This window comes from Martes martes (assembly GCF_963455335.1).
Source record: "Martes martes genome assembly, chromosome: 14".
NCBI lineage: Eukaryota > Metazoa > Chordata > Mammalia > Carnivora > Mustelidae > Martes > Martes martes.
In genome coordinates, this window is record NC_137902.1 from 74,802,191 (window position 1) to 74,813,171 (window position 10,981).

The 10,981-nt window shown below is 46.5% G+C and overlaps 1 protein-coding gene and 1 pseudogene across 2 annotated transcripts; one reads left to right on the forward strand and one right to left on the reverse strand.

The window, feature by feature from the left end:
* Positions 1-941: 941 nt before the first annotated feature.
* Positions 942-1,306, reverse strand: LOC308355275 (small ribosomal subunit protein eS25-like; annotated as a pseudogene). Its single transcript has one exon. The product of its transcript is annotated as a small ribosomal subunit protein eS25-like (transcript).
* Positions 1,307-1,938: 632 nt separating this feature from the next.
* LOC308355037 (interferon-induced protein with tetratricopeptide repeats 2-like) lies at positions 1,939-6,609 on the forward strand (the record flags this gene model as incomplete). The annotated part of the gene is made up of 3 exons (XM_080822944.1): positions 1,939-2,003; positions 4,245-4,343; positions 5,085-6,609. 3 exons carry the CDS (start codon positions 1,939-1,941, stop codon positions 6,607-6,609), a joined length of 1,689 nt encoding a protein of 562 aa, XP_080679070.1.
* Between the last annotated feature and the right edge of the window lie 4,372 nt (positions 6,610-10,981).

The following is a 10,981-nucleotide window of genomic DNA, read 5'->3' on the forward strand; positions in this document are numbered from 1 at the left end:
TTCCACCACAGCACCCCTTCCCCAATACACACACACACTCACACTTACACACCTCCTCCCCTACATCCTCCCCTCCCAATATCATTTTGTGACTTCGGTTGGATCAATATTCAGAATTTGCATTATTACAGTCCCATAAACCCTATTCACAACTGAGTCTTGTCTTGTTCCACCATGAACTTTCTTTTCCTGTGTTTTGTTTCATTTTTTTCTGAAGCTAAAGGAAACAAACAAAAGTGCTTTTGGTTTTTTGTTTCTTTTTCTTCTGTTTCTAAGCACCTATCACCATCTCAGCCCCAAGCTCTAGTCTAGTTGAACAAACCTCCTTTCCATATTTTCAAACCCGAGGCAGGCTGCCATTGTCCTAGTTCAGTGGTGATCACTCACAGGACCTTTGAGCTACTCCTGTCTACACTGGCTGCTCTCCAGGTCGGTGGGGGGGTATGGAGTATTTCCTTCTCCCCTGCATCTTATGTAAGAACCTTCTCTTGCTGTCCATCCTGTTTCTTAAATCCCACTTCTTTATTTACTACCTGGGTTTACTCTTAATTTTGAGGGGACATCTCCTCTCAGCTTCCTGAGCAAGTGTCACTAACATAAATTTTTTACTTACGTGTATGAAAGGGTCTTCACACTTTCCTTGCATTTTAAATGATTATGTGGTTATGTTAAGAATTCTGAATTTAAAATTTTTTTTCCACAGTTTTTGGAAGGCATTTCTCCATTGTCTTCTAGCTTTTCTCATCGTTGTTCAGATGTTCAACAGCATTTGGATTCTTGTTGTGTTATATAAATCCTTTTCCTCCTGGAACTATAGAATTTTCTGTCGGTAATGTTCTAAAAGCTTACCATCACATACTTGGTAAGAGGGTTTTTTTTGTTTGTTTGTTTTTAGTTTAATAAAGTTTTATTCCTCAAAATGTATATTTAGTAGGATGTGTTCAAGCATCTTCACCAGCACCTGGGACACCTCCACTCTGGGTGTTTCTGGTATAAACGACTTGAGCTCCGACTTTGAGACCAGTTTAATCTTAGTCTTTTGACCCGGGAGCTCCCGAAGGGCTGTCCTGGGGGAGGAATCCTGAGCCTCTCAGAGACAGCTACTGGGGGTCTAAGCTTATAATGAGAACTTCCGCACAGACTTGTCATATGTCACTTTGTCAAATGACACTGGGTTATTGAGCTTGTTCGGAGCTTTGCCTTTGGACCACTTGTTTCTGGCCTCACCCCCAGATCTGTGCCCTGGATCTTTGTCTTTCTTGGCCAGCTTCCCAGCATCTTTCTTCTTCTCATCCTCAGGTGGCATCGCAAAGTTGGGGAGCCGCTGCTCCCCCTGCAGCCTCACTAAGATGTCTGACAAAAGGGGCTGAACTTTCTTTTTACCAAGTGGGAACTTACAGCCTTCCATTCAGGGGAAACTCTGCCGCATTCTTCTAGGATATTCTTTGTTCCTTCCCTTTCCCTTGTCCCCTCTAGAATTCATATTATTCAGATGTCGGTCCTCCAAGGCTGTCCCTCTAAATTTTTTTCTTACCATTTGTCCTTTCGATCATAAGCTTTTGAGTTTTTCCACCTAATTTAATTGTTTTAATTTCCAAGACTTCTTCCATGTTCTTTAAATGTTTGGGGGTTTTTTCAAAGCATTTTCTTTTATTCCATGGATGCAGCGTCTTCTCCCGTATCTCAATTTATCAATGACCCTTTATTTGTTCTGTTCTTGTTGTTTTAAGTCTTCTGCTCCCTTTGGGACACTTTTAGCACGTGCCTGTTTGGGCCACTGTCCTGCAGGTGCGAGGCTTTCCTAAAATATCTGGGGATGCCCTGACGCCCGTTCATGACTGAGAGAGAGACGCTAAAGAGCCCGCCGGGAGCCTGGAGCTCCTGCAAGGGGCTTCCTTACATGGGGACCTCACCACGCCACGGGACGAGGAACTCCTGATGTCGGTGACCTGGCCGTCCTCCACTTCCTCCGTAACAGGCGACTCGTCCCTTGCCCGGAAGCGGTAAGCCCGGCGGCGGCATTTTTAGAACTAACTCGGGAAGATGTGGTCTCAACGTCCCACACGCAAACTTTATTTAATCCTGTCGTTGCCGGTGCCTGTAACCGCGGCCCAGGACCGTCCGTCTCACCCTCCGTACAGGGCACACCTACAGCCTCCTGGGCGCGGGGTGGGCACTGCAAGGACCCGAGCCGGAGTCTGTAGGGCAGCTTCTTCTTCTTCTTCTTCTTCTTCTTTTTTTCTTTAAGTTTTAAGTTTATTTATTTATTTGACAGAGATCACAAGCAGGCAGAGAGGCAGGTGGGGGGTGGGGGGAGGGGGGGGAAGCAGGCTCCCCGCTGAGCAGAGAGCCCGATGCGGGGCTCGATCCCAGGACCCTGGGACCATGACCTGAGCCACGCAGGCGCCCTGGGACAGCTTCTTCTTAAGCTGACTTTTCATCCGTCTTCCTGCTGAGACAGAGCCGGGACTGGACCGAGCGTCCCCTCGATCCTGACCGGAACCCCGGGGCTCCCTGACAGCTGAAACCCCGCCGCGGAGTAACACACCTTGCGGGAACGCGGCGGGCAGAAGCTTACCAAACGGGCCTCCACCACGAAGCTGGGCGAAAACAGAACCAAACCAGTCTGCTCCGAGGTGGACCCCAGCGCTGACCCTTTGACAAGCTGTGTCCCACGTTGTAACACTAAAAATCGCCCCCCACGGTGGAGATTTAACGAGCTGAGGAGACCCACGAGGCAGGGTCTCTCTCTTGCGCCTGCGCAGGCAACTTCCGGTCTCTCCTTCATCCCTACTCCTCTACCCCCCACCTCAGCCCCCAAGTCCTTAGAGGTCACTTCTTTCCTCCGTCTCTTTAAAATCTTTCCCTGGCGTTTGTTCCGGGAGCCAGCATGAAGGACCCTTTCCTTTGTGGTGTTCGCCTTGTGCTCGAGCATAAGCCCCCAGTAAGACTTGCCTGGAGCGTCCAGTTTGGCTTCTGGTCTTTTTCTGTTGCGGGAGAGCCCGGGGACCCCAGTTCTCTCCCTCTCTCTCTCCCTCTCTCTCATACACACACACACACACACACACACACACACACACACACACACACTTCTGCAGCACCTCGGTGCTGCTAACTCCTGAGCCTTTGGGAATTCGGCATTATCAATGGGTTGCTTCTCGGGTGGGTCCCCCCTGCCGGCAGAGTTAGGTCTCCCATGTTCCCGTGTTTGGTAAAAGCAATCCCCACTCGCCTAGCTGTGCCAGGGTGTCCAAGATCCTGCTGTCTTTGTGTTTGTTCCCTTTCCTTTAGGGTTAGAAGCCTTCGTAAACCATGTCATCTTAGTAGGATTTGAGGAGGGAGCTAAGACAGTCTCATGTGTTCCGTGGGTAGTCTCATGATACCTTCAAATATGTATTTCCACTATCACCTACAGTTTTAAGCAGTTGTAACTCATCCTGTGATGAACATCCCTCATTCACAGACTTGGGTGGCAGTCAGGGTGCAGCAGAGAAGCAGACAGCAGGAGATATACAGGAAGAGACACGATGTAAGGAATCGGCCTAGGTGATGACGAGGCCTGCCCTCACTGGCAGAATTTCTGCATCAGGAAGCCTCAGCACTATCTTCCGAGCCTTTTGACTGGTTAAGCCAGGCCCACCCAGGTTACGTAAAATAATCTTTCTTACTTAAAATTAAATGCTTGTGGGCTTTATCATGTCTCCAAGATAACTTCACAGCAACATTTAGGTTCAAGTTTGAGCAGATAACCATGCACGATAACCTAGCCAAGTGGACACAGCCATAGGCCGTCATAACCTCTGACTGAATGTCTGGTTTTCTATACATTCTTAACATTCAAATTTTTATGTCGAGAGCTCCCTGTATGTTTTGCCACAGTTCCCTGCAAGTTCTATGTCAAAATGTGTTCCAAACCCTCATGTACAAGTAAAAGTGCCCAGCTGTGATTTTTTTCAAAATCTTTTTCTGTAACCGAAGTTTTAATGGCACTAAAATGCTATTGATTTAATTTGCATTTCTTTGATTACTTTTTTTTTTTAATATGTGTGTTGGTGAATTTTGAACTACCCGCTCGTCTAAGTATCTTCTGAAATACAAATACTAAAAGAGCCTTTTAGGTATTAAATGGGATACCTCTTGCCATGCTTATAGTCTTTTAATTTCTGTTTTCTAGTTTGCCCTCTGATTTTTGTGAATAGCATTTGCATGTGGGCTCTTTGTGTCCTGTGTCTCTTATGCTCCAGCTGTCCCTTTGTCTCTGTAAGGAACCAGACTACTGTCTTTGTGGCCACTGAGCAAATCGAAAGGGTGGTGGACCGCAGCATCAGGGGGCACCCACCCAGGTAGAGGGTGAAGGGCATTGGAGCTGTTCTAGTTCGTGAATCTGCCCAAAGAGCCAGCTCAGCAAAGGAAGAGATGGTAACACAGATGGGGCTACACTTGCTGGCCCCATGTCAGAAAGGCCAAAAGCCTGTCCCGGGTCAACCTGAATAAATTAACACTCTGTGCACACTCCATCCCTAGGAAAGGACCCCCGAGGGATATCTATTCACATCCAGCCCCAAATGATTCCCCTCTCATCTTTTGGTGTCTTAAGCCCAGCATTTCCTCTTAGTTTCCCTGAATATTGTGGTGGATCAGAAGCCCAGGCTCATACCCTAGTGTCCATGCTCGAGAAAAGAAACAAAAAACCAACCTCACTAAATATTATTACTCACCTACCGCACCATTCTCCAACAATTTCTACAGAGAAATTTCCTTCCATTGCAGCTGGAGCTCCAGAGCGCCTGTGCTCGTCCTTCTCTAAGACAGGTGGACTTGGGGTGTCCCTCGGTAATAAATTTCCTCCACTCTCCCTTTCTTTCCGGGCCATCCCATCGTCTCCATCCCTTTGGGGATCTATCACAAGATACCACAGACTGGGTAGCTTAGAAACAACAGAAATTCGTTTCTCACAATTCTGGATCAGAGCGCCAGCATTGTTTGGGCCTTCTTCTCAGAAGTGGTCAAGTAGCCATGCCCTAAACCTGTTGCTTTGTCCATCCGCTCATTCACATCCCCAAATGTCTGCTCTTCTTCCCCAGTGAAATCACCAAACATTCCCTGGAGAATAGCTTACTACAACTGAAATGCCATTTTACCTGGAATTTATATGACGAAGAAAGTTCCTTAGATGACTTGGAGAACAGAGTGCGTGACCAGGTACAGTTTCTAAACAAAGAATTCAAAGCAATCATGTACAATCTGTTTGCCTATGTTAAACACCTCCGAGGCCAGAACAAGGCGGCTCTGGAATATTTACAGCAAGCAGAAGAGTTTATCCTGCACACACAGGCCCGCCAAGGCAAAATCCGAAGTCTGGTCACCTGGGGAAACTATGCCTGGGTCTATTATCATATGGGCAGGCTTCCAGAAGCACAGGCTTACATTGACAAGGCAGGACATCTTTGCAAGAAGTTTGCGAGCTCCTGCAGAATTGAATGTCCCGAGATTGACTGTGAAAAAGGATGGGCCCTTTTAAAATGGGGAGAAAAGTATTATGAACGGGCAAAGGTGTGTTTTGAGAAGGCTTTGCAAAAAAAACCCACCAATCCGGAATTCTCCCTGGGACTGGCCATCACACTCTACCGTCTGGGTGACAAAGCACCAACAGAGAACACCATTTGCCTTCTGAGGCGGGCCATCCAGCTGAATCCTGACAACCAGTATGTTCATGTTCTCCTGGCCCTGACTCTCCAGAAGACCCAGAAACAAGCTGAAGGAGATAAGCTAGTCGAAGAGGCCTTGAAGAAAACGCCATGCCCCACGGACGTACTCTGCAGTGCGGCCAAGTATTACCGAAATAAAGGTACTCTAGACACGGCAATCGAATTACTTAAAAAGGCTTTAGAATTGGTACCGAACAACGTCTTTCAACATCTGCAGATTGGATGCTGCTACAGAGCCAAAATCAGGCAGATACAGAGGTCACGGAGGTATGCCACGAAGGAGAAGGAAGCAGAGCTGTGGGAGATGACGAGACACGCATTGGATCACTTTAAGAGAGTTGTCGAGTTGAATGTTAACCTTCCCCGTGCCTGCTCTGACCTTGCCTGCCTCTATGCCATCACTGGCCAGTATGATAAGGCAGAGTATTACTTCCAGAAAGAATTCAGTAAGGATCTGCCTCCCCCCGAGAGACAAGTGCTCCACCTGCGCTATGGAAACTTCCAGCAGTACCAGCGGCTGCAGGACGACACTGCCATCCACCACTACCTGCAGGGCCTGAACATCAACGGGACAGTGACTGAGAAGGAAAAGCTGATTGTCAACCTAAGAAAAATTGCCAAGAAACGACTCTCTAAAAATGCCTCCGATGCCATGGGTTGGCAACTCTCCAGATTCATTCGTGAGCTGAATAGAAAGGGGCACCAGTGGGACAGTGTGCCAGCAGAGGCCAGCAGAGTTGTCCCCCCTGCCCTGCGGGCTGAGAAGGGCAGTGAGGAAAAGACCGCAGAAGCAGGTGGGACCGACCACCCAGAGAAGCAGAAGGCCCTAGAGAGAGCCTGTAACCAGTCCCGGGGGCTTGAGATAGAGAAGAGCCAGAGCGAGAGCAAGAGAGAGGTGTAGGAGGCCTGGCGAGGAGGTTAGGAAGGGGAGGGAAACAGGGACACAGAGAGACTGAGAAGCCACAACTGGCAGGAGCTGGGCCAGATGGCTGGGCTTTTCATGTTGTTGTCTCTTTTTCCGGGTTCCCAACATTCTCTCAGCCAGACCTGGAAATGCAGAATCACTTTTCCTCTGTCCTACAGATATTTTGAGCAAAATCTCCTTTGAGGGCAAGCACTTGCTTTGGGACCGTGGGACTCTGTACCACCCAGCTCTCACCCCACGCCTTGCCCTCGGCCTGGGACGCAGTGGGTACTCAACACTGCTGATGGGAACAAGGGAAGACAGAAGCACTGGGGCCTGGTCCTCCTTCCTTGCTCCTTACGCTCCCAAATGAATTCCATACAAACCAAAGATTTAAATGTTTAAGAAACAGAAATCACAAAATTTCTAGAGGAATTCCTGAGAGGATTTTTCAGATCACACAGTCTGGAAGCTGTAAGTATGAAACAAAACACAAAAGGGCAAAAGTATTAAGGAATTCAACCGCACTATGAAACACGTTTCATAGAAGAGGGACCTCTGGAAAGTCAACCACACTATGAATTCAACCACACTATGAATTCTGCAATTCAACCACACTGTGAAACACGTTTCATAGAAGAGGGCCCTCTGGAAAGTCAAAAGATCAATGACAGACTTAAAAATACTGTTTTAGTACATTACCGGGTAAAGGATTAACTTCCTTAATGCTGAAACAGTTCCTCTGGACAAATGGGCAAAGGTCAGGAAGTCAAAATGGCTTAAAAAGGGGAAATGATTCTCAATGTCGCTCTTATTAAGAGAAAGCAAACCAACACTATTAAGAGAGGTCATCTCAGGTCAACCAAAGAAACACCTTTCGGAAAAAGGTACTAAACAAGGATGTGGGTGAATAGGCGCCATCACACATTGCCATTGAGATTATAAATCCTGTAGATGGAGGGCATTTGTTGATGGCAGGTAAACATTCGTGAATCTTTGTCCCAGCAATTCCACTCATTAATCTATCCTGTATTTGCATATGCATGCAAAGACGTGTATAAAGATACTCATGAAGTTTTGCTTATAATAACAAAGGACTGAGAACAACTCAAATGTCCATCACTAGGGGACTCATTAACTCAATTTTCATATTTCATGCTGAGAACAGCATGCAGCTAATGTAAAAAAATAAAAGGCCGTTCTAAATGTAAAAATCTAGAACACTATCTCTGAGATATATTTAAAAAAATTTTTTAAGTGCAGAAGAGTGTATATGACATGCTAACATTGTTCAAAGGAAGGAAGGAAGGGTAGGAGGAGGAAAAAAAGCCTATCACATTATTTGCAGAATATTTGGGAAGGGACGTAGCTCCTCTAGGGTAGTCTCCAGAGAAGAAATGGGTTGTCTGGGAGTGTATATGGAAGGAAGACTTATATATTTCAACTGTATAGAATTTTTAATTTTGAATTTGATACCCAGAGCATATATCACATTGTCAAATAAAGTATGCAACAAAACAAATTCAAAACAAAAGACAGTGACGCAAGAGTGCCATGCCCACCCCACTGGTGTCCATTCTGCAACTAATTCTTGCTGGGTCCCACCCACACTAATAAACTTTTGAAGATCTCTGCACCTAATCAACAAGTCTCTAGATTCCAGGTCTTTCTTCATGCCTTCATCTTACATGCCACTACTCACCCACTCACCCCACCCCTAACATATACAGTGTGTCCCCTACTCTCTTCGCCAATCCGTAATGGTGTCCACTGCAACTGATCCTTGAAAGTGTAACCATGTCCTAGACCTTTGCTCTGACCTCTCTTCTCCACCTGTCCCACCATCCATGTTCAGGAATTTACTTTTTGTGCAACAAACTTCTCTTGAGCTCCCAAAGGCATCAAGGAATTTGATGAATGAGAATGCACCAAGACGAAGGGCACAACTCTTTAAGTTCATGCTCCAATATTGTGCTGCTGCCGATGGCACACACCCTGTAGTTGTCTCATTTCCTGATGAAGAGGGAAGAGCTTCATCACCCTGTGTGCTTCCAGGTTGCAGGGCGCCCCCCCCCCTCTGTCATTAGATGGATGAAAGTTTAACCTTGCCTTCAGATCATAAACTCCAGAAAGTTCACGGTGATACTTCCCTGCCCCGACATTGAGGGGCGATCTTAGCCGGTATTTCTTGGCCTTGCATGTCATGGGGCTCCCTGCCTGTAGCCCTTTACCGAGTGCAAGAGGAGCCCCAAGGAACGGACAAAGTCTGGTCGGAAACTGAAGTAGCCATGGCTTTCTTCCAGAGAGCTGGCGGAACGGTGGGGGAGAGAGGTGGAAAAGCTCCTGTTGCTAAGTTCAAAGAGAACCAGAAGTGTGTACACGTGCAGGGATGCACTTCCACACGTTTCCTCTGCTGTCCCTTGTATCTTTATGTGGCTTTTTTCATCTCTCTTTTACTTACCAATGCTTCCATGATCATCAACTTTTAAAACTCTTTATTCTCAGAATCAGACACTGACAAATATTTGAGGCATTCTTCGAAAGCATTGCTTCATTGAATAAATGCTCTCCATCGAAGGGTATTATCACCAAAGGTTCTGTGTGAGCACAGGAGTCTCTGGGGCCCAGAAGGTGAACACAAACCCCAGCTCATGGCAGAGATGTGGGAACACAAGAATTAATGTCACAAAGAGCCTCCCAGGGGGTGAGGCCAGGGATATGGAGAATGATGGCAAGGTTCTCAACAGAGAGCAGAATCTTGGTCTCCCAAATGCCTATCCAGCAGAGGCTGGTCATTTCTACTGACTTGTGATCTTTGAACTTCCTCCATGTTTCCTTTCTTCAATTGGGATGTTTCCTTTGGTTCTCATGCCCCATCCGGACCTGTAGGAATTATTTAATCTTATCTAGTCTTTTATGTTTTTTTCTCACCAGACCACAGGAAGTCACACCCTGTCCATTGAGGGGAACCGGGGATCTCTGAGAGTTCCCTGAGCATCACTGGGAAAGATGGTTGCCTTGATTCTGGGTGACTCTGTTGGGAAAGGCCTGAGTATGTTCTGTGTTTAGCAAGAAGGGCACATTGTGGATGTTTAGGGTGTGAAGAGTCCTCTAGCCAGTGTGAATAGTAGTGAACTAGCCACCAACCCTTCTAGGCAGAAAAAGCTTACGTCAGACATTCTCTACAGAGACAGAGAACAAAAGAGAGGGCCATTTTCTCCCCGTAAATTTCAAGAAAAACCTATAGGGTTTTGTTTTATGGAATTAAAATTTTTACTTACAGTCAAAATATTATGTGGTTCTCAGACTTGATAGCATGTATTAGGATTATTTGAGAAGTTTCCTAACACAGAGATTCCTTGGCCCCACTCCTAGAATTTCTGATGCATTTGATGGAGGATGGAGCCTGACAATTTGCCTTTGTGGCAGGTCCCCAGGTGGCCCTGAAATTTCTTGGGGTTGATGGCAGCATGGGCCTAGTGCATTATACCACTTTGTAGTCAGTGTAACCACTCAGTAGACACATACATAGTTGTAACAGCCTGAGTAATCAGAACACTCGCTGAGTCAGTTTCACTTTTCTCATCATTGACATATTACCGGAAAAGAGCTGGTTTTCCCTTCCAGTTTCTATTCTGCTACCAGAGCAGCTGAGGCATTCCTCTCATGAATGCATTACACACAGACACTGGCCGTACGGGTTTCTGAAGAGTACCACAGTCCCTCCAGGCATTTCAAAGCACATCTAGCATGTGATTTCCCTGTGCTTCTCCCCACCTGGTACCTTTATAACGAGATTTAAACATTTCTATCCGGTTGTTTTCTTGAATGCAAATTCAAAACATACGACACCAAAAAATCCCACCGTGTTCCTAATTTCCTTCTGCAGCATTTCTTGTACAACTAACATACATTTTTAAAAAGACTTTATTTATTTTTTTTATTTGAGAGAGAGAGAGAGCGCGAGAGTGAGCATGAGCAAGGGAAGGGGTAGAGGGACAAGCAGATCCCCCCACTGAATGGGGAGCCCAATACAGGGCTCCATCCCAGGACCCAAGCTGAATGCAGATGCTTAACTGACCGAGCCACCTAGGCGCCCCTAACATCCATTTTCATAAATATAGACTAGAACTTGTAACTCCTGAATGACACCCAAAAGTAAGCGTTTCCAATAGGGATAGGCTCGACTCTGTGTCCCAATCAAAGGGTAGAGAACTGTCAAGAAGTATAGCTCCTCCTTCCACCCCGCCGCTCGCAGACACTAACAGACATCCAGAAGGCTCTCTCCAAGACTGAACTAACGTGCCTCAGCTGTACTCAGTGGTCCTGGAGAACAGGCTTCACTCGTGCTCTGTGTAATTTCCAGACA